The following is a 23,204-nucleotide window of genomic DNA, read 5'->3' on the forward strand; positions in this document are numbered from 1 at the left end:
CGCTGAGGGGGCCCAATCGAGTGTGTGTGTGTGTGTGTGTGTGTGTGTGTGTGTGTGTGTGTGTGTGTGTGTGTGTGTGTGTGTGTGTGTGTGTGTGTGTGTGTGAGTATATATATTCAAGTTGTGTTCATTGGCTCATTAGTGCTAAGAGCCGTGACATGCCGGGAGCTAGGCATACCTCCGTTTGGACTAGGTAATTGCGTTGTGTTCGGATGTGTTTGAGGAACCCCAGGACGTTGACTGTGCTCTTGTCCTTGATCTGCTGGAGCATGCTGTCGATGACGATGTAGGTGCCAGTCCGCCCGACACCGGCGCTAGAAACCAACAGGACACAAAACCCATCGTCAAAGAGAGCCAACCCATAGAGGGAGCTGTGAGCCAGGATAACTAGCACTGGTGTTTACATGGAGGGAGAGGGAGAGGAAGGAGGAGGGAGAGGGAGAGGGAGGAAGGGAGGGAGGGGAAGAGAGTGATAGGGGGAGGGAGAGTTGGAGAGGGAGAGGGGGAGAGAGAGGGAGAGTTTGAGAGGGGGAGGGAGAGGAGAAGAGGAGAGGGACAGAACAACGAAGTGCGTCAATCCAACACACTCAGGACACACTCACACGCACTCATACTGGCTGGAATTGGGAGGAGAACTAATGTGTGAGATGGAAGTGTTCAACACGGTGCAGGAGGAAGTGTAGTGAAAATAGGTATGTAGGTCGCACATGTCAGGACTAGTGATGTCGAACGATGTAATGAACAACAATACGAACTGTGTGACCAGACATGTTACGAACGGCGTAACCAACGACGTCACAAACAATGTTAACGAACAACGTTATGAACGATGTAACAACCGGTGTAACAGACGCCCTGACAGACTGCAACGAAGGACTCTACGGACAACGTTACCAAGGCTGCTATAAAGCACGTGACCCATGTAACGGACGATGTAACAAAAAAGACTGTACACGAGAAGTGAGTCCGAGGCGGAGCGTTTCCCACGCCGACAGGCTTGGGCAAAGTCGATAAACTCAACAAGAAAGCGCTGGGAGGATTTCTATGTGCCGTATACGGCAGATAAGAAAAAAAATGTAAGCTGAACTTTCACCTTGAAATGTTGTCTCTAGTCTTCTTACCAGAAGTGATAAAAAATATATCAAATAAATCAGTTATTTTCCCCCATTGTGAATGCGCCAGGTGTGAGTAGGGCTGCTAAATTATGGAAAAAATAACAATCACGATTATTTTTGTCAATATTGAAATCACGATTATTCAGTTGAATAATGAAAACATGACGCATTTATTCAGCATTTCTCTCCAAAAAAAACCCTTTGTAAGTGAGAACCTTGAAATTTGCCCTTAAAAAATATGAAATGTTTGAATAGAAGATGTTGAAATCGAAAATAATGTTTTGAACATTATTCGAGTTTGATGAAATCGTGATTACAATTTCGATAAATCTCACAGCCCTAGGCGTGAGGCTGGGGCCCTACCTGCAGTGCACCAGCACGGGGCCCATGTCCCGGGTGCGGGCAGCCGAGGAGCGGTGGATGAAGGTGAGGACGGGCAGGGTGTACTCCGGGACCCCCATGTCGGGCCACTGGGTGTAGTGGTACTGGACCACCGTGCGCTCGTTCAGCCTGCCCTTCGGGTTTCCCTTCTGCCCCTGCAACACACATCGGGTATTTACAGTGTCATCCATACATAGGGTGGTAGGGATGAAAGACAGGGTCGCTATGGGTCGGGGAGGGGGGGGGGAGGGAGAGGTTAGAGTGAGTGATGGGCTTGTGGACGTTGGGGAGTCAAACCCTTTGTGAGGCTCTTTGAATTGGACTCCAACACAATAGACCTGTGGTTCTCAAACGGGGGTACTCGTACCCCTAGGGGTACATTGGAGTACTGCATGGAAATGTAATAAAAATCAAAATATTCAATTCTGAAAGCTAGAGAAAAGAAAATGTTCAAGTGGTAGAAACTTAAATCTGACAAGGAGAAAGGTGAATCTGTGAAAAAGAAAGCGCATCCAGAAACGCAAATCAGTTTCAGGGGGAATATAATTTAATGGGATTCACCTCTACATGCTCTGAGCCTCCCCTGACATTGTGCTTCTTTGGTGTTTAAAAATTAGCCAACAATTTCATGAAGCAGAGGCCTAAATGGTGAGTTTTTTTTCACCTTTTCAATGTTCATGTTTTCATTATTATGTTAATTGTATAATTTTTCTCCCAAAAAGGTTTTGTGCCGGTGTAGGAGCTACTCTGTTGAAATTATATGCCAGAAGGTTTGAGAACCATGGCCGGTGGTGACAACGCTATCCTGCTACACGTTCCGACAGGATCCAGAGCCTTCTGTCTCCAGGGTTTGGGACGTCGGTCCCAACCCTTGGATGCCCTCAAAAAAAAACAGGGGGATTTGAGGGCAGAGGCTTCTGCTGGGGTGGTCACAGTCACTCCTACCTTCTTGACTTTGGTGTTCCGGATGAGGAAGCGGCGCAGTGTGTAGCAGGCGTGCACCTTGGTGCTCTTTAGGGTCACCACGATGTTGCCGTACTGCTCGCTGTTCTCGCTGGGCCAGTACTGGTCACATTTCCTCTGGGGAAAAGTCATAACCAGAGAGGGTTTCAAAACACAGCACCACAGAAGCATTCTTGTTTAGTTGTTTAGTCATTTGGCAGAGGCCTTCCCGCACAGGGACCTTGAGTGAGATTAGGGGTATGCAAGAGTGGTGGGATTGAAAACAGATTCCGCATTCATAGGCACCCTTGAGCAAGATGCAACACCTGCCCATTAATGACCATTTCCATGAATAAAATCCTCTGCTGGTTGACAGAATCGTAATAGTAGCATTAAGGAGCATGGAGGGGTTGGAGGCATCTCCTACAGGTTAGGCTGCGAACGTTGAGGACGGAAGCCGGTACCTTTCAGCTTGGGGTTCCAACACCCTGTAGCCACTGACACAAGCCTGCCCATCACACCGTCCCTCCCTATATAACCCGCCACCCTGTCTCCACCTACCCTGCCTTTCTCCACCAGGTTGGTGATCATGATGATGACACCGCTGTTCTGCTCCCACACCATGCGCCAGAAGTCCTCGAAGGTGGACTTCAGGGGGCCTTGGGCGGCGATGTAGGCTTTGGGTTTGTTGTAGCCCTGAAGACCAGAGAGAGGGGGAAGCAGGGGAGAATGAGACGGCCCGGTTGTGAATGAGATGTGAGGGGCGATCAATGCAATACTAATTAGCGGCATCCTACTCTCTATTGATCAAGGAGTGAGCCCTGAGTGATGCTTTAATGGAGGGTGTGCGCTGCGAAATTCATTTATTTTAAATCATATTTGCTCATTCGTTTAGACGTCGCCTATGAAGCACGAAAATTATGTGACCTTGATTGTGGCAAATGAAAAACAATGTCCCTCTCTCCCTCTCTCTCTTTTTAATGATTCCGCCGCCGGAGTGGAAATTCCCGGCAGATTTCCGGCCGTGCTCAGCGTTAACATTCGGGTTTCAATGGGACTCAAACCCAGAATTAATATCAGTATTTTTACGCGATTAACATACAGAGGCGGAAAAACCCAGAGTGAACTACCAGACCAGAACCAGACAAGGGGAAAATAAAGGTAAAAAGAAATGAAAAGTTGACTTCAAAATAGGCCAACATGGATCACAAAGCACGACTTACGTCCACAAAGTTGGCGTTGATGTAATCACTGTGTTTGGCGTCTTTGCCTGCCAGCGCTCGTAATTTCACCCGGCTGTGGTCATCTAGGGAAAGAAATGAGACCCCGACATGTTATTTGTAAGCTCTCTCCTTCCTCCTCCTCCTCCTCCTCCTCTTCCTCCCCCATCACCCTCCTCCACCACCACCACCCACCACCAACCGTGGCTATCAATTCTGAGGCGCTGTGTGCCACAGTAAGGAGGCTTGTGTTCGGCACGGCGTTAGCGGGACTCACAGGCCATGATGTTGATGTATCGGTTCTTGTGCTTGTTGTCGGAGTGATTGGAATGTTCTGCCGTGATTTTCAGGTCCGCCGTGCAGCGCTGGACCTCCTGGGGAGGGAGACGGCCAGGGCGGGGTAAACAAATACACAAACGCACAAAACGACAACACAAACACGTACAAGGTCAGCGAGGCGTAGCGAGGGGGGGTAGGGGGGCATGATTGTGTTGTTCATAGAAAAAAAGAAAATCACTCAATAAAACGACTCGATAATAAATGTTTGTTTGTAAAATAAAGTGATTATTTTTTCGTTTAACTTAGGAAAATATACATCAGGGAAATGTTTGTTAGGAGTTGTTTCGTGAAGATTGACCAACCAGAGCATACTCCCATAGTGGGGGGAGGCCTTCAATAATTTCTTCACATTATAATGATAATAGAGGATTTGAACGAGAGATACTATTCAAACAGCAATACTTAAAGTAGATGCCCCTGGTGGATACATCCTCTAATTAGAGACAAGGCCTCACGTACAGAAACTGTTTGCCCGCCTTCATTGTGGCAACGCGGAAATGTGCTCCTGAACTCGCCCATTCAACCCCGCCAACAACTCCACCCCGTTTAATTAACCTCCGTCTATCCCAATTTATTCTGTCCGACCTTTGCGTCTCTTTCCCTCCTTTATCCATCTGTTCGCCAAAATCGACACGCAAACTCACAAACAGGACATTACACCACATGAGCGCCTAAAACCAGACCTCATTTGCAGAGTAGTTACGGAGGACATGCACTGAATCAAAGCGTCGAGGATAGCCATCGCTAGCCAAAAACAAAACACAATGATGCATGTCTCCAGTGACCCCGATAGCTTTTCAATGCTAATTAAGCAACGTAGGGAGGGGCGGTTTCGGCTGTACCTCAAACTGTTGGGCGAAGCCCTGCAGGTTGTTAGAGTAGAGCTCCATGATATGTTTCACAAACTGCTTTACTGGGATGGCATCCATGTCATCTGTGGTAGGAAACACATCAGCATTAGCATATACACATTAGCATTATACTAGCAGTGATCATTTGTTGTGTGAGCATGCACACGTGTGTGTGTGTGTGTGTGTGTGTGTGTGTGTGTGTGTGTGTGTGTGTGTGTGTGATGTATATCTTCTACAAAGCGACAAGGTCTGTTGACATCCACGGCGTGTGTGGAGAATACAGAGAGAAAAGGAACCAGGATGTCATTTGTTAGATTTCCCATTTTTCCCATTTGACCAGAGGGCAAATATAATGCAAGGTCTGAAACCAGATCACTCACTGGCTCTGCACCAGCCTCAAGTTCAGGTGAAAATCATCACAGCACAACATAACATAACTCTCAAAAGAAATAACCCCAAAAACAGGGCAGAAAAAGACACACACATAGTTCTCCCATCTTTCCCTGATAGCACAGAGCAGGGCTGACGTTGACCGTGATAAACTCCCCAGACAGAAGCCTTCATTTTACATTACAAGCATTTCCTAAAGTGAGCGAACGTGCGCGCGTTTGGTGACAACATCATGAGACCTCAACAACACACGGCTAAATGGCGCCGGTCACACTCTGACAACGGCAGACAAAAGGCTCAGCTGCCATCACTACCACCACCGGGGAGACCAGTTTATTACTGGGCAATGACTAATACTCCATTACAGCTGGGGCCAAGAGGGCCCGCGTGCACCTGACTGGGTAACACAGCAGACGTGGCCGCGAGACCTTTTTTTTTTTTTATCATTACCTGTTCATTTATCAAAACGTATTTCCCCTTCGCCTGTCTGGCTTTGTGGCGCGAGACAGGTCCGTCCGGCTAATCAGCAGAGTTCATTAAAATGGAAATGTGATGTTTGACAGAGCAATTGAAAAAAAATAAATAAAAGATATGAACTAAAGCTGCCAAGGGCAGGGTGCAGGGTGGTACGGCTGGTGAAACAGATGGGCGCGGGGGGGGCTGATTTGCATACGGACGCTGCATCACGCGTGTGTGTGTGTGTGTGTGTGTGTGTGTGTGTGTGTGTGTGTGTGTGTGTGTGTGTGTGTGTGTGTGAGCTTGTACACAGCCACTGTAAAAGCTGTGGACGGTGGGAGAGGACACCGATAAACACACACACGCTCGCACATGGATGGGCATGCGCACACAGACACAGAGACACACACACCGACACACAGGCCGACGCCCACACACAGCGACACACACACACCGACACACAGGCCGACGCCCACACACAGCGACACACAGACAGCGACACACACACACACACACACACACACACACACACGCACGCTCGCCACGCCAAATAGAGAATGACCTCAGACACTTCTCGGGTCGTTTCACTTTTAGAACTTCTTAAATGTCGAAGTGGCCGGAGAAATGATGCAATTTATAACCCATTGAAAAGATCTCCATTCCATTAAGCCAAGTCCTGTTAACATTTACCTTTCCTTATCTGTCTTTATAGACGTTCCCCGGCTGCGGTCCTCAGAGCGTTGTGTGAGGTTTGAGGGGAGGGGGTTGGACACCCCGAAACAAGGAGAATAAGAAATGTGCGGTGACTCGGCGAAAGGAGAGCGCTAGAACAGAACGTCCAGGAGACAGACGCGCAGTAAAAAGCCCAACAGTGGGAGAGTCGATATTGTCAGCAGCTGTACTCTTTAAATAAGGAATCAGTGCCATGAAATGGGTCACAGCCAGAGTCCCTGTGAGTCTAATGGCTCCGCGGAGCTTTAATATTGACTAGCTGCCGCCGCCGCCGCGCTGCTACCTGGACCATTGAAACTGCCGCTCCCACAGTGGTGCTCGCAGAGTCATTTACATATAAATGAATTGAAACTGGGCAAATGAAGACATTAAGCTAACAAAGTGGTAAACGACCCTGTGAAAATGATTGATAACCCAGTGGAGGATGGGCGTAGCCAGAGGGGCTGGGAGGGGGGAGGGTTCCTATAAGGCAGCGATCGATACTGGCTACGCGGACGCCTTGTCCCACTGAAGGCCTTGTAACTCAACCCTCTCGGATGCATTTCTACTCCACTTGTTTCCCCCCCCTTTGCCCCTCATTGATTGACCGAGCCGCTGAATTCAGAATCAATCCAACCATGACCGTTTCTTCTTTAAGTCTGAACTTTATGACTCAGACTCCAACGACAATAATAGGCGTACTAAGATTTTCAAAGTTGCAGGCAAGGGGGCGGGAGAAAAAAAGTTAGTTTGTAGTGCACATGACGCTGGGCTTACCCGGTATGGGGATGATCGGGATGTTTTCATTGGCCACAACCCGCGGAGAGCTGGTCTCCTCCACGTAGAAGTGGGCCGTCTGGAAGAACCGCCTGTAGACGCAGACGGACAGATGGACAGACAGGGGGAGGACAGATTACAGACGGGTGAGGCAGGTAACACACGGCAGCGCCGAACACACACACACAGTTCTCAAACACAGATTAATCCTCGATGAAACGGCGCATTGGCGAGGCGGCGTCAAATTGTTTTCCAGGTCCAGTCTGTCACGGTGTTGTCCATGTCAGATTGTTGTTGTTTCAGGGTTTTTGGGGGAGGGAGAGGGGAGGGGGAGGGGACCATTTGCGGCGTGAGCCTCTAAACGGTGAGTGGAATTACAACCGAGGTTCGGTTCCACAGTTTTTCCTTCTAAAAGCTCAACTCCGCTCTCGCCAAGGTAAGTGTCAATGGAGTTGAGTGGCCCATGGGAGCGGGTGTGAGCCAACACCAGCCAGGGAAAAAGATAAACAAACAGCGACAAAGAGCCAAGTGTCACACTTATCCAGAAGAATTAGCATTCCACTTCAGGGCAAAGCACTGCGAGGGGAAAAAAAACCAACAAGCCAGCCGCCACCAAGTACAAAAGAAGAAAAGGCATTTTCATTATCTTGCATCAAGCAGTGAACTATGTTTGATCCACAAGATCAATCTCATGAAATCGTTTCTTTTATCTGCCGATAAACACAACATAAAGAAAAGTGCACGCGCACGGAGTGATGACTTTGATTACTTCTGTAACTCAGAAGTAAAAGAGGCCATTGTGTCTTACCACTACCCTCTGGATCTCTTACCCCTACCCCCTGGATATCTTACTCCTACCCCCTTGATATCTTACCCCTACCCCCTGGATCTCTTACCTCTACCCCCTGGGTCTCTTACCCCTACCCCCTTGATGCGTCACTCCTACACCCTGGCTGTGTTAGCAGCCTCCCCTGAATGTCTTCGCCCTACCCGCTTGACTTGTCACCCCCTTCCCCTGAATGTCCATGCCCCAACACCTGAATGTCCTAGCCCCATTTGCTATAAGCCCCTCAACATTTCCCTTCCCAGTGGCATAATGCAAGAATTCTGAAGCAAAAGGATGCGCCCTACCTGTGCTTCATGCAGAGCAGGGTGCAGAGGTTGATCATTCTTTGTGTGCGAAAAAGAGGCCGAAAACCCCAAAGTAAACAGCATTTAGGATATTTCCCAGCGAGAGAGAGAGAGAGAGAGAGATGGGGAGACGGCGAGAGAGGGAGCAGGACTGAGGGAGACCGTGTGAGCGCAGTTAGCTCCTGGCCTGCGTCACAGCTGCACACCCTAATGACTCCCGTCGGGCGGGTCAGATGTAGCGTGGCTAACTAACCGGCTCCGTCACTACCTCTGCTCCACACCCTGCATCCCCCCCCCCCCCTCCCCCGCTCCCCACAGAGGGCCGAGGAAGAATGGGCTGGAGCCAACGAGGAGGTGGGCTGGGGGGGTTGAGAGAATGGAAATGAGGGTGCGAGCTGGCCGCCGCGCCACGGACATCAATCCTAGAACCGGTTTTTGATGCATCTCTCTTTCGAGGAATCACTTGACTCGGGGCCTCTCCGGGAGCCGGCGCGGCCAGCGTTTTTAAAACCAGCCGTCTGCAGATGGCCGCCTCTCTGCTGAGCATCTGTGGGCCCCCCAGTGCCCCAGAGGCTTGCAGCTGCACTGCCTCGCGCTGTTCTAGAAAACTAATTGTATCGCATTAAGGCAGGGAGCTGCGTAGGCTGTGGTTTGTGATGGGGGAACAAATGAGGACAACATCAACATAAAAGAAGTTTATAAGAAAAAATAAATAAATAAATAAAAGGACTTCTGACCGGCGTATCGCCATACCACGGACGACGTTGGAGTTCACCTGAGAGATAGCCTGCGTGATTGGGACGGCCTCTTCACGCCAAGCGCTCGGACAATTCTCGGGCAGAAGCGAAAAGAGCGGAAAAAAAAGGAAAAAAAAGGGGGGGCCGAGAGATTGATTGCAGCAAAGTGCTCCAATAGCCTCCCAGTCGGCGGAGATTGACAAGACAGAGAGTGAACAGACATGGGACCAAGACAGCCAGGATGTGAGGGAGTTGATCCAGTCTTTTCATCATGGTCCAGTTCCCCCCGGGGGAAGGCAGACAATGTCTGGCAACTGTCACAATCACCGTGACGCCCCCTTTCACAGCCGAGAGCTGCCTGTCCTCATTCACTCCCCGCTATATATCCTGAAACGCTACGCCGCCATCACGCCTTCCGTTGACCTGTCAGCCGCCGACAGCCGGCAGACACTGTGTTACTGCCGAGATTACCCGATGAACGCAACCTCCGAGAGGAGCGTGTGGCGACATGCAAGCACACGGGCGCGCGCACACACACACACACACACACACACACACACACACACACACACACACACACACACACACACACACACACACACACACACACACACACACACACACACGTATACTTTTTACATTATTTTTATCATCCACAACCAGAATCGGTTTCTTCAGACGGTGGAAGGACGTAACCGAAGCTGCTTTTCTTTCAACTAACCATGCCAACAGGAAGGACATAACAACCAAATGTGTAACCCTCCACAAAGAGTCTTCCAACAAAGACCGAGAATCTTTTGTTAGGAGTTACCCTCTTTCTAGTAGAATCTTAGTTAAGTCCCCCGGGCAGGGAGACCTGAAACAGCTGCACGAGGCGAGAGGGATGTGCGCGTGGACGCGGGAGGGGGAACCTTTGGGAAACCGCTTGGTCTGCTAGCTAGCCAAAGCGTGGCCAAGGCTCGGTGTGTATAATTACTGTGTGGCTGGAAATCAGCTGCGGGCTGGGGCCACAGCTGGGGCCCCTGCCACATTTTAAGGGCCTCTAGGTCTTTCCCATCACACCCAGGGGAGTGACAGGATAAGATGAATAATATTTTATCTCTTTCACCGAGGGGGGAACCGAGTTCTATTAAAAATATTTCCTCTAAATCTAGATGTACGTACACATCATAGTCGCTCGGAATGGTTATGTATGCATGTTTTCGCATTGCATTAAGATTTTAATTAAGTCCTTTCATTTTTTATAATGATCTCATTATGGTTAGCGGTATGTTGCCCATAATTTAAAGTTATAGCACTGTTACCGGCACGTTCTCCATTGTCTCCCCGTTCATCTGGGGACTAAGCGTTTCCCATCTGGGGATATGTGGTGAATCGTACATCACTGTAAAGTACAAGGTAGGGTCTCTTTAATCACAGACTTTCCCCTGGAAACCATCATTGAATGCAACTATACAATGAAACTCAACATAAAATGAAAAGAGTATAGTGCGAGTGTTCGCATGGAAAAGGGGTTGTGCCGCACAGGTCACGAGTGAAGGAGAGATCTGTGTGATATAACCCCAGTCGTGCCATTTCAAAGCACTGCTTCAGGAAGAGGAATGGGGGCCGGGGGGCTAAGTTTGTGTGTGTGTGTGTGTGTGTGTGTGTGTGTGTGTGTGTGTGTGTGTGTGTGTGTGTGTGTGTGTGTGTGTGTGTGTGTGTGTGTGTGTGTGTGTGTTAGTATGTGTGTGCATGTTAGTATGTGTGTGTGTATGGGTGCATGTGTGTGTGCGTTAGTATGCGTGTGTGTATGTGTGCGTTAGTATGTGTGTGTGTATGTGTGCATGTGTGCTTGTGCATGTGTTAATGTGTGTGTGTTAATGTGTGTGTGTATGTATTAGTGTTAATTTGTGTGCGTGTATGTTAGTATGTGTGTGTGTGTGTTAGTATACGCGTGTGTGTGTGTGTTAGTATGTGTGTGTATGTGTGCGTGTGTGTGTGTGTGTTAGTATGTGTGTGTGTGTGCGTGTGTTAATGTGTGTGTTAGTGTTAATGTGTGTGCGTATGTATTAGTGTTAATTTGTGTTAGTGTGTGTGTGTGTATGTTAGTATGTGTGGGTGTGTGTGTGTCCGTGTTAGTATACGTGTGTGTGTGCTAGTATGTGTGTGTATGTGTGTGTGTGTTAGTATGCGTGTGTGTGTGTGTTAGTATGTGTGCGTGCGTTAGTATGCGTGTGTGCGTTTGTATGCGTGTGCGTTAGTGTGTGTGTTGGTTAGTGTGTGTGCGTGAGTGCGTGCGTGTGTATGTGCGTCTGTGTGCTGCCCTAGTTTCCTCAGCCAGGATCAAAAGAGCCCTTGTGGAACGGAAGGGATCCAGTGTACCACTTTTTTCCCCCTCTTCCCCCCCCCCGTTCCTTTTTAGATGGGTTTGCACTTTTGTGTGCTAAACGCACGGGGAGTTCTCACCTCCAGTAGACCAGCACCACCAGCAGCATCACCAGGCACAGCAGGGTGAGCGTGGACACTACCACCAGGGGGATGATCCACACCCCACGACCCATCCCGGGCGCGGGGCTCCGGGACTGGTTGGAGGAGTCTGTCGTCTCTGAGGAACCAGGGAGGATAAAAATACGGGTGAAAAAGCAGTTGAAGCCTGTTTTATCTTTTTTTTTGTCTTTTCGCTGGTTTCTTGTCTTCAAAGTTACTAACTCGCGAATTCAGAACGGTGTGAAGATACATGAAGGAGTAGTTTGGCAGGGGTGTAAGCGTCCAAAAGACTCAAGGTTCCCCACAGGTAGACGTTGGGGTTTTGAACACAGACCCCTCTCGGCCAAGGCTGAACGTTTAAATTGACTTCAAACCATCATTGCGATGTTATCTTTTTTGCAAAACGCAAAGGCTGCAATAAAAAAATAAAACCTATATATTATTTATTTTTTCGGGATCTATTTACATTTTTTGGGTGATTTGTTTTTCTAACTGACCGGAGATCAGTAAGATTCCGAGTTACTTATTTATTTTACAATTCAATAGTTAAATTAAGATGTCATAATCTCAAGTCATGCATCCATTCATCTCCACACTTTAGACCTGGCCTAAAGGAAATAGCAGTTTATATGTTGACTGCTTCGAATGTTGTGTTGGACATACTACATAATGATTTATTGCTTGTTGACTGAATAATACAGAACATAAGGAAATTTAAAAAGAGAAAACGCATACTAAATCGTAATCGTAATATTGATCTAAACAATCGCAATTCCATTATTTTCCTAAATCGTTCAGCCCTACTTTCAGCTGGAAGTCAAACGCCCTCGCCACAAGACTACCCTGCCTGCATACATAGACGGACGGCAACGCCCACAGCTCACGCGTGCATACGCACGAGGCTCAGTGATTGACGTGAAGATTACCCTCAAGGCCACGATAATGGTCAGTCACTATGACAACCATTAGCATAAAAAAGCCTACAGACAAGAGGGATTGCTAGATGGCTCCTTGGAAAAGTGTATTTTGTGACTGTAGAGAAGGAATTTGGTTTTATTTGGAACATATTACCATGTTAAGAGAGAGCCTGGTCACAGCGCAGAAAGAGAAGCAGCCAAGCAATGCAGAAATGTTTTGATTCTAGGTGAGGGTTAGCCATGTCACTGGCGTCACGTCATTGGAGTTAACTTTTTTTGCCAGTATCTATTTTGTCACTTGGAGTTTGGAATTGTTGGACTCATTGTGTGGAATAACATTAATAAGTAAAACAATAGAATGATTGACTTTATAATGATTGTTATAATCGAATCACTCTGCATACTTTGTAAACTTTCCATACACAGAGGTGGTCTTTAAATATGCAGTGCTTTACAGCAACTTGCATGCATAAATGATGTATGCGCGTGATTCAAGTAGTTTCCTCGCACCGTTCCAACGTAGCGGTGTGCGGAATCTTCTTTGATAATCACAAAATAATTGTCTTGGTTTACCTTTGGGTGCTGCAACTGAATCTCATTATTCCGACGGTTAAAGGCATTTAAATTGTGGTAAATAACAAATGGCAAACAGTTTGCACTTCATAAGATAAATGCCCTGGTGGCATTTCCCCCACCCTGAAGCTAACTCTTCCCACTGCTTTCATTTCGTCTTTAAAACAAAAGCCTCTTGGCAAACTTGCCTATGCCTGCAGGGCTCAGGTTTGTAGTGACACTCAAGCATGAGGACGTCAGCTTTGCTTTAGTGTGTGTGTGTGTGTGTGTGTGTGTGTGTGTGTGTGTGTGTGTGTGTGTGTGTGTGTGTGTGTGTGTGTGTGTGTGTGTGTGCCTGCTCGCACGTGCATGTGCATGTGTGTGCGTCTGTGTGTGTGCAGGTTTGATTCCAGAGAAGCGCTACACACACAAATTCATTGCGGAGAATGTCACGTCGGAAGGAGAAGAAGGTATGGTCTGGAAATTCGGTTTTGGGTTGAATAGGTCGGATTTTACGAGAGGCAAAAACTAGAAGCTCCCGTGGAGGGGTTCTGTTCTGCGGGGTGTAGCTGTACGATGCTGGCCGGGCACGGTAGGGTGGGAGACTCACTGGGGATGGAGAAGGGCCACTGGCTCTTGTTGTCCCAGGGGCCTTTGGTGGACAGGGTGGGGTTCTGGGGGATCTGCATCACCGTGACGTCGCTGCTGGGCCCCTGAGTCGGGGTCACCCCCAGGTCCTCGTCCGCCTCCCCCGAGACCTGATCCTCCTCCTCGGGGTTGGGGGTCACCCCGGGCCCCGTCCCCGGCCCCCGGGTGGAAGGCCTCCCGTACTCCGTGTTGTTGGCGACGGTGACGGTGGCGGGCGTGGTGGTGGCGGAGGTCGTCACGGCGACGGCCAGCCCCTCGTCCGTGACGCCGTCGGAGGCCTTCTTCCCCTTCTTCTTCTTGTCGTCGCCGGCGTCGTCCTCCTCCCCCTCCTCCTCCTCCTCCTCCTTCCCCTTCTCCTTGTCCTCCGCCGCCCCCTCCCCCTCCCGCGGGCTCTCCTCTGAGGGGCCCTCGGCGTCGGGGCCCTGGGGGGCCGCGGGGTGGGTAGTGGGCCGGGCGGGCGGGGGGCTGGTGTGGTGAGAGGGGGCCTGGGTGGGCCACAGGGAGCCGGGCAGGGAGGAGATGACGCCGCCGCCAAAGCCCAGGCCCGCCAGGAGCGTGCTGGTCACCAGCGACGCCACCGTGGTCTGGCTGCCGCTTGACGACGGTCCCATGCCCGTCGCCATGGAAACAAAGGAGAAGGGCAGCCCGGAGGAGGTCCAGGTGGAGGAGCCGGAGCTGATGGGGGCCATGTCCGCCGAGGACGCCGGGGACACTGTGGGCTGGAGACCAGAGTCACACACACACACACACACACACACCGAGTGACTCACACGCACGGACACAAACTGCATCTCAGACACACCCATGCACAGTGTCTCACAGACACACAGACACACACACAAATGGCGTCTCACGCACAAACACACAGCGACTCACACCCACACACAAACACGCACACACAGTGTCTTACAGACACGCACAGAGCTTCTCACACACGTGCACACACCCACACACACACACAGCTTCTCGCACACGCACGCGTGCACACACCCACACACAAAGCCCCCTTCTCATTAACTCACCATGCCCGTTTTCACGATTCGAGACCCCTCAAAGATTCTTGTGGTGTTGGCTGAGAAACGAGGCGCAAACCGCAGCAGGAGAAATGTTAGTTTCGAAAAGGGGACCCGCTGTAATGTATAAATGTATAAATCATTGATTACTCAATCCCCCCCTGAGGTGAAGGTGCTCACCCCTGAAGAGCAGCGTCTGGCTGAAGTCGCTGCGGAGGTCCTGCTGACACACGGCCTGCACTCTGAACAGGTACAGGAAGTCCGGGGACACGTTGGATATCACCGCCTTCTGTTGGGGGGGGGGGGGAAGACAGACAATATTTATCCCTCTCTAATAGAAACAAGAGGCGCACATGTTTTTTTATACCTGCTCAAACAACCGTCACGGAAAGAACAATCCTTGGAAGACGTATGGCAGCATGGGCAAAGCAAAACCAGAAATACACGCTTTGCAACATTACAACAGAGAGCCCTTCCTGCAGAGAAAGCCGGCGTCTCTGTGTTTTGTTTCTACCATTTGAGCTTAACACTTGGCAGTTGACATTACTTAAGTTAGAAAGGGTTTTGTAAAAAGGTAGCTGGATTTTTGCCTGTGAGTGATTCTCAACTAATTTCTCGCCGGTAGCTGCAAGCAAGTGCTTCTCCAAATTGACCCGTGTCTGGAGAGATAGGCATTGGAAATTGAAATGGAAATGAAGTGAACAAAATAGTAGTGTGGGGCGGTGAGTGGGTACTGCTCTGCCTCAGGCTGGACGAAGCAGCGGCTATTGTGTAGCCAGTACACACCAAAATATATCAACAATTTATTATTGGCTCCCATTTTAGATTCGAAGAATAACGGCACGTTTTTTTTTATTTATACCAAAACGCCGAACCCGAATTTCCGGGAAAATCAAAATGAACCGACGCACTTCCACCAGCCAGCGTCACGGGCTCTGTTCTCCGTTGAAAGAGGACACGCATTATCCACATGTATCAAAGCCAGGGTGGGCAGCCGGACAGCCCTGGCCGGTGGGTTTCGGGAGAGAGACAGAGAGGGAGAGAGAGAGACGCTTTGTAATCGTTCAGACGCTCCCTCCGGTCTCTCATCTCCTCTCCCGAGCTGCTGCGTCGCCTGTGACCCCGCCGTCCTCAGATACGTGTGGCCCTGTCCGCTGGCCTTCAAACAATCAGAGCTCTTTAAACCCCCCCCCCTCCCCCCCCCCCTTCCCCGTCCCCCCCGTCTGTCTGTCTGTCCGGGAGATACGAGAGGCCACTCAATCAGCAGCAGCGTCCCTGGACACAACACTTTGTTCCCTGCCGCGCGAACACTTTGACAATAAACTCGGCCCTTTTGTCTGAGAATAAAGTGTGGCGTGTGATGCGCTGTCATGGCTCCGCCGGATACTTGAGGGCTGTGTGCGTGCGTGGGTCGATAAAGCCTTTTGTAGCCTTCGCGCTTACAAAAGGGTACACTGGGCTGCGCGGCGCGCTAATGCGCTAACCCTGACGTGGGCCTGCATGCCTTGTAGCGACGCATTATGCGTTATTATCTGCGCACCTATGCTAGGTGTGATTACAGGGCTCGGTGGTTTGGAAAAATGTGCCATCACGATAAACGTTGGGACTGCAGGCAACATCGATAAATACGACAAAATGCTTATTTGATTCAAAAGACATTCCATCAAGTGTAGCTGAGGGTCATTCAATTGTCGCATATATAAATGTAAAGTCCGGTTTCGGACTCAAGCTAGTCCTTTTTCTCGTCACCTGTTTTACAATTAAAGTGAAAATCTTCCCATCGTAATTCATTCAGAGGCTACCCTACCCTTTATAGACGATAAACAACAACGTTCAACCACTGCCTTTGCCAGCCCTACATCATTCCTCCCCCTCACTTCAACCCCCCTTTTCCAGTTCAGTCTCACCCTGAACCAAACACACCAAACCCTAAACACGGTGAGGTGTGTGGGCGTTGGCCTCACCATGGTCTGGTCGGCGGCCTTGGTGAAGGTGTTCTCGTTGGCCAGGTCGCTCCTCTCCCAGCTGTAGGACACCATGTAGCTGGTGATGGGCGGGTGGTAGAGGGCGGCCGGGCGCTCCCAGCTCAGGGTCAGAGCCGACTGGTTCAGAGGCTGGATCTTTATCCTCAGGGGAGCAGTGCTGCAAACTGGAGGAGGAGGAGGAGGAGGAGGAGGAGGACAGCCAAGACGAAGAGGAAGAAGAAGGACAGGGAGGAGAGGAGGAAGAAGAAGAAGAAGAAGAAGAAGAAGAAGAAGAAGAAGAAGAAGATGAAGATGAAGATGAAGAAGAACAGGGAGGAGAGGATGGAGCAAGGGGGGAGGGGGAGGAGGGGGAGGGGGGGGGATGTTAGCACAACCAATAAGAAACAAAACAACAGCTAAATAAATGAGCCATAGGAGGGAGGTTATGGCATGGTGATTTCACCCAACGTGGACGTTGTGAACTTTTAAACCTGGCCTGGGCTGAGAGTGCCACTCTGGCGTGTCCCTGTGCCTGTGTGGGCATGCCTATGAGTGTCGGGTGTGTGAGTGTGTGTGTCTATGTGCGTGCGTGGACAGAATCGAAGTGGCTAGTGGCAGAGGCTAGAAAAACAACCGGTGACATAAAGTAAGAATGACTAAATAAACACACCCTGCCCGAAGGCTTGGCAGAGGTGAGGCTCAGGAGGGCTGGCTGACTGACAGTGTCTGTGTGTGTTTGTGTGTGTGCGTGCGTGCGTGCGTGCGAGCGTGTGTCCGTCCCTTGAGCGAGCGTCTCCAAACAGTACATTTCTCCATAAAACAGCAGAGGAATAGCTGGCCAGTGGACAGCTCGGAGGTTAGGTTTAAACACGGACACACGAGCCTCCAGGTGGCAGTGCAGGCTGGAGCACGGACAAACACACGCACATAAAAACATGCCGGGCTTTCTAATCACATGCCTTCCCCCGCTGCCCACTCCGGGGTGGGTGGGGGGGGGGGGGGGGGGTTCTCGGGAGGGGAATGTGGGACCGCCGGAGACAATATTGAAATTGTGGCCAGCGCTTTCTCTGCTCTGCTCTGCTCTGCGTAGCGTTCACACTCTCGCACACGCAATCACGGCAATCATGAAAATGATGTGCGAGGTTCGAGGCAGGCGAGGGTTGGCGGGGGGGGGGGTGGAGTAAGAGAGAAAGAGACACAGACAGACACACACACACGCACGCAAGAAGGGAAGAGTGAATAAATGTCATGAAGTGTTGATAAGGTCTGACAGGTGCGAGGTGGAGGCGGGGGGGCGTGATGGATGCCCCTCTTTCAGATCCCGAGATGTCAACGGCCGCCGCCCCTGCCTGCCTGCCGCCGCCTTCGTTCAGGCAGGCCACATGGCGTCGGCGCCATGCCACGCCCACTCAGCCGCCCCGACACCGCACGGCACGCGCCTCGTCGCATCGACTGCCGCCTCCTACCCTCCCCGCTAACTCCACTAACGACGGTCTGTCTTCGGGGCCCCTTTACTTTGGGTCGTTACGGTGCTACTAACTATGTGGGTCATGTTAGCAAACAATCGCGCAACGCTGAGCCAGGGCTTCATCAACCAGCAGGCAGGGGGATAGTCCTCTTGTCCTCAAAGGACACCTGCAGGTGGACCGCATGCGCCAGGGGTTTCGAACCCGCAACCTGATTCAGCCGGGAGCCAAGTGACGACGTGTGTGTGTGTGGCTTTTTCTTTTTTCTCATCGTCTACATCATATCTTTTTATTACTTATTATTAGCAGGACCATTATTATTGTTATTTAACAAACTCATGGTTTGCTGGGCCGTCTCACTGAGACGTGGCGGTGTGTGTGTGCGTTTAGACCGCTATTGATTCCGGCGGCGGCGGCGGCAGCGGCGGTGGGGGGGGGGGGATGGGTGGGAGCTGTTTGGGCGCCTCTGAGGGGCTTTATTTTAATTAAAGCCGTTCCGTCTCGCTGCAACATCCGGTGGCGCCGAATGTTATTTACTCCCGTGCCGCGGCCGCTGCGCATTGATGATTTATCAAACACCTAGTTATTACCTTATTTATGACACGGTGGGCGTTGATGTGCCTATACTGCAATATTAAGTCGTAAATCAAAATCAAGTTTGCATATTTAACAGTCCCCCGCTTCCATCGGGAGTGTTTCTAAGGGGGCCGAGGGAAAATAGAAAAATAGAAAGAAAAAAAAAATGTGATTCTATCCCACTGCGAGGACAACGGAATAGATCATAGAAATCAGCTTCTATTGCTGCAGCCGGCGGGCGGCCGCTGATAAGCCGTAGGACAGGCGGTCCCCCGGCGTTTTGATCCACCGCCGTCTCCCGTGTCCCCCGTTCACTCCGGAGCCCTTCAGAGACGGCCGGAGCAACAACATTGACTCTGCCCCCCCCCCCCCAATTCCCCCTCCTCGCTGTCCAACCGTGATAAATGAAGGGCTGCAGTGCCAAGAGAACACCTATATGTTTTATCGGATTTCTATGCAAATCTTTTTTGGGGGTTGTACGGTGTACGTACTGAGGTTATGAGATAGCTGTAGAAGATTTCTACTATGATGTGCTATGGCAAAACAAAATTGATTGCTTCATGTGTGGGTAATTCTGATTCAGGAGTGCTAAACTAAAAAATATTATGTAAAATGTTGTGTTATTGATGCTTTTTTGAAGGGAGAATTAACGAGGCGAGAGAGTCGTTTAGTTTTGATAACTGCACGGTAAAATAAATATAGATCAAAAATAATTTTAATTAATGAGAACCATTTTGTCCACGTAAACTGTGGCTGGGATTACGTTCTGAATCCAGGCCAGCATTAGCACTGCTTCGCACTCCTTGAAGACCCAATGAATATTCAGTTTCTGTAACCATAAGGGACCAGAAGACCAAAAGGAGTATAAAGACGAATGGACTGGTACGTAGGATTCTTAATCTCCATCCAACGTCATATATGTTAGCAGCCGATATAAGTCTATGCTTTAGACATGACACTGAGCAAGACCGACCGCAAAACTGGGAAAATATACAAAGATAACGCCCACTCTCGGGGAGAAGCCTGAACATCAAGCAGAAGGCGTTCATCACGGCATTGGGAAAACTAAAATCGACTTCACATAGATTCCCTACTCTTTGAAATAAGACTGTTAATTTCTCAACAGGCACATCCATAACCAAAAACAGACAAAAACTAAAGACTAAGAACAACAGAGGAGGAGTGTGGAGAAAAGCCAGCGTAACAGGGCAAAAGAGTAACAAAAAAAAAATAGAAGCATAAAAGGCTGAATTAATACTCTGCCTACTGCCAGAATACAACAAAAGCAATTCCACAGCCCCGTTGGTATGGGACTATTTCAGCTGTGCCGCATATTAAGGATGATTGCTGATGTAGCGTTTTGCCGTCCTCCAACTTCATCACAAGCATTTCTAATCAATTCTCCACAGAAGACGCACACAACACTATCTCCCAGCGCAGGGAAAAAAAACCCCTGCATGGTTCCCATCGCCCTCCGTCGGGACCAAAATACATCTTACCACGCGGCCGATCGGGAAAAAAACACTCCCTGTTAAGGTTTGGTCGGACGTGGAGCGGGAACGTCTCTGCCCCCCCCTGTGGCGGCGGGACGGCGTGCGCTCACCTCTGGAGGCCTCGGTGCCGTGGGGCCCCGCCCCCAGGCCGGCGGTGACGTCCGCCTTCCACGCGTCGTCCACGGCCGACTTGTAGACCACGCGGTCGCCCAGCTCCTGCAGCGGCCGGAAGTTGTTCCTCAGGTACTCCACCGACTTGACGTGGTCCTGTTGCTCCGTGGTGAAGATGGAGTAGAAGGCCTCCAGCTACGGAACCGCACACACACACACACACACACACACACACACACACACACACACACACACACACACACACACCACGGTCAAGGTGTGTAGTAGGGGCTAGTTGCCCTGGGAGATTGCATTATTGCGTGATGTGGGTGCTTTTGTGTGTGTGTGTGTGTGTGTGTGTGTGTGTGTGTGTGTGTGTGTGTGTGTGTGTGTGTGTGTGTGTGTGTGTGTGTGTGTGTGTGTGTGTGTGTGTGTGTGTGCATGTGAGTGTGAGCTTGAGCGTGTGCGAGTGAGTGTGTGATTGTGAGTGTGTGTATACGTGTGCGAGTGGGCATGTGAGTGTGTGTGAGGGTTCCTGGGTGCATGTGTGTGTGTGTGTTTGTGTTTGTGTGTGCGAGTGTGTGTAAGTGCTGGTCGGTGCCATTACGGCGTGCCATGCTGTGACAGACAACGCTAGCAGGGGTTAGCTAGCAGGCCCGGGCATAAAGGCCTCTACAGAAGTCCGCTGGCCAGGCCACCAGGACGGCCCTCTCTGCTAGCGGCGGGGGCCCGACTTTTCAATGGAGCAAATTTGTGACCATTGATTGGTTTAAATGATCCCCTGAAACCCCAAGTAATGACCTCACATTACAGACGGTCCACAATCAATGGCTCCTACGGGTGCTTGCAGAAATGAATCACAGGTTCATAAAAACACCATCTGTACGCGTCGCTACCACCAGTCGCCCCGGCGGTCGATAGATCTTTTATTTTTTTTAAGCGGAAATCAATTCCGAACAAAAGATTTGTCCTCCACCAAGACGGTAAAATTCCATCGAGCCTTTGAACGAGGTGTCAGGAACCAACACTCAAGGGACGGGGAGCAGGTGGCGGGGGGAGGGGGAGATGTGAATAACGGATCAGCGTGGACCTGGCCCCTCGTCCTTCTGGAAGCACAACGCATACAGTCTTACTTTTTACGGCGCTGGCCTCATTTGGATCAGAGCTGTGATCGATGAATTCTAAAAAAGATGTGCAATTCTTCTTTTTAGAGTCGAGCCACCATTCCTGGTAAACGTCCGACACCCGGAACGCCGTCTTCCCGCGCTGGTGGAAGGACAGCTTTTAAACTGTTTATTGGTCAACTGCCACAGCAGAGTTTCCGTTTGATTTCCTCGTGCCCTGGGCTGACTTTTTTTTCGTTGTAATATTTATTACGCCAGCTGCGGCGGCGGAAGAACTCCTCGCTTCTGCCTTGGAAGCAGCAATCAGATCCACTCCCGATAGTTAGGGAGTTGAAAGACGTAAAAAAAAAGCAAGCATCACTTGTAATAAAAAAAGGACAGAGCGGTATCCTAGCAAGTGTGCTCCTCTTCCAGTGCACCAACACACTGAGTGAGCCTCACCGCCTGCACCACTCCATGTTATTACGAAGACCGTAATTAAAGGGGAAATGCATGACATCCATGGAGCCAATATTTCAGTTGGCAGAACAAAGAACTCAATAAGCGAAAGTGGGCCAAAGTGAGGCATACCTTTATAAAGGCAATCTACCACTTGGCAGAGGCACACGAGTTACAAATTACAAGGAGCAAAGGGAGAATGGGGGGGGGGGGGATAACTAGTCAACTTCTGACCGCATCATGATGATGGTAAAATCAGCCAAGAGGATTCAAATGATGGTTCGGTAGGCGAACACGATCGTGTTTTTCTCAGCACAACCGTTTGTGCGTTCCAACGGAAAGGTGGAGGAGCGAAGATCTCATCCGGGGCGGTGGCGTCACGCCAACTTGCCTTACTTCCAGGTAACCGGGACATCAGGAAGAGTCAAACAGCGAGGAGCGGACGCCAGTTGATCCGGGAGGATTGCAAATTGCGTTCGCACCCGAGTGCGTACCGTCAAATAAGACCCCCCCCGGTTCGTTTTCATCGCTTACAACGTGTGGCCCACCCACGTGCGTACCACCACACAATCCCGAGAACAGTTTGAGAGAGACAAAATGAAAGTGATTTGATTTGAATGCAATTTCTTTTTTTTTTAACAAGTTATAAAAATAACAATTTGTGAACGGTATTTCTTTTTTTTTGTGCCACTGCTTTGTGAAATAAAATGCACAATATGACTATGGGGTGAAATGAGCAAACGAGCTAGTAAAGTCTTAAGTGCTTCCGTGGAACGAAAAAAAAGAAGAAGAAGAAAAGCATGAAGCCTGTCTTCAGAGCTAATACCAATTATCATTCAAATGGCGGTAATTAGCCTTACCTTCCTACCTAATCACACCGCGTCTGAGGCACTTAAGGGGGGCGAGGAGCGCGCGCTGAGAGGACTTCAGACTTCAGGACGTGAGGGGGGGGGGGGAGAGACCGGGGGGGCGGGGGGGCAGGGGAGCGGTAGATGAGGGGGAGAAACTGCTTACGCTCAAGAGACTACGGGGCAGCGAGTCATCCCTCGGCCACACGCCATCGGTGTCCGATTGTGTGTGAAGGGGGAATATCGCTTTTCTCGTACGAAAATCTTCAGTGCGTGGTTGTGTGCCTGTGTGTGTGTGTGTGTGCCTGTGTGTGTACCAAACGCACCTGTAAGTGGGAGAGATATACGGGCCTGGAGAAGAGGATCCACTCCACCACCTTGCTGCAGGGCGGCGTGGTGAGGGAGCCCTTGTAGCGGTAGTAGCTGTCCAGCGAGGACGGGAGCAGATCCCGCAGGATGAACGAGCGGAGGACAGTCTCCTTCTCTGCAGGAGGAAGGAGAGGGAGGGGGGGACGAAGAAGAAGAATGGAGGCAA

General features: G+C 50.2%; 1 protein-coding gene across 1 annotated transcript in view; it reads right to left on the minus strand.

Moving 5' to 3' along the window:
• Positions 1 to 23,204, minus strand: part of LOC115557332 (receptor-type tyrosine-protein phosphatase gamma) — a 99,129-nt gene that overhangs the window by 11,979 nt on the left and 63,946 nt on the right. The window contains exons 7-21 of the mRNA XM_030375076.1: positions 22,996 to 23,153; positions 20,259 to 20,454; positions 16,614 to 16,798; positions 14,830 to 14,938; positions 14,659 to 14,708; positions 13,599 to 14,355; positions 11,499 to 11,637; positions 7,183 to 7,274; positions 4,840 to 4,931; positions 3,936 to 4,032; positions 3,662 to 3,744; positions 3,000 to 3,134; positions 2,442 to 2,576; positions 1,479 to 1,651; positions 179 to 314 (exon numbers count right to left, since the gene is read on the minus strand). Of these exons, the coding sequence (XP_030230936.1) occupies positions 179 to 314; positions 1,479 to 1,651; positions 2,442 to 2,576; positions 3,000 to 3,134; positions 3,662 to 3,744; positions 3,936 to 4,032; positions 4,840 to 4,931; positions 7,183 to 7,274; positions 11,499 to 11,637; positions 13,599 to 14,355; positions 14,659 to 14,708; positions 14,830 to 14,938; positions 16,614 to 16,798; positions 20,259 to 20,454; positions 22,996 to 23,153 (2,537 nt within the window). The remainder of the gene's footprint in view (positions 1 to 178; positions 315 to 1,478; positions 1,652 to 2,441; positions 2,577 to 2,999; positions 3,135 to 3,661; positions 3,745 to 3,935; positions 4,033 to 4,839; positions 4,932 to 7,182; positions 7,275 to 11,498; positions 11,638 to 13,598; positions 14,356 to 14,658; positions 14,709 to 14,829; positions 14,939 to 16,613; positions 16,799 to 20,258; positions 20,455 to 22,995; positions 23,154 to 23,204) is intronic.

Source organism: Gadus morhua, chromosome 13 (assembly GCF_902167405.1).
Source record: "Gadus morhua chromosome 13, gadMor3.0, whole genome shotgun sequence".
Taxonomy (NCBI): Eukaryota; Metazoa; Chordata; class Actinopteri; order Gadiformes; family Gadidae; genus Gadus; species Gadus morhua.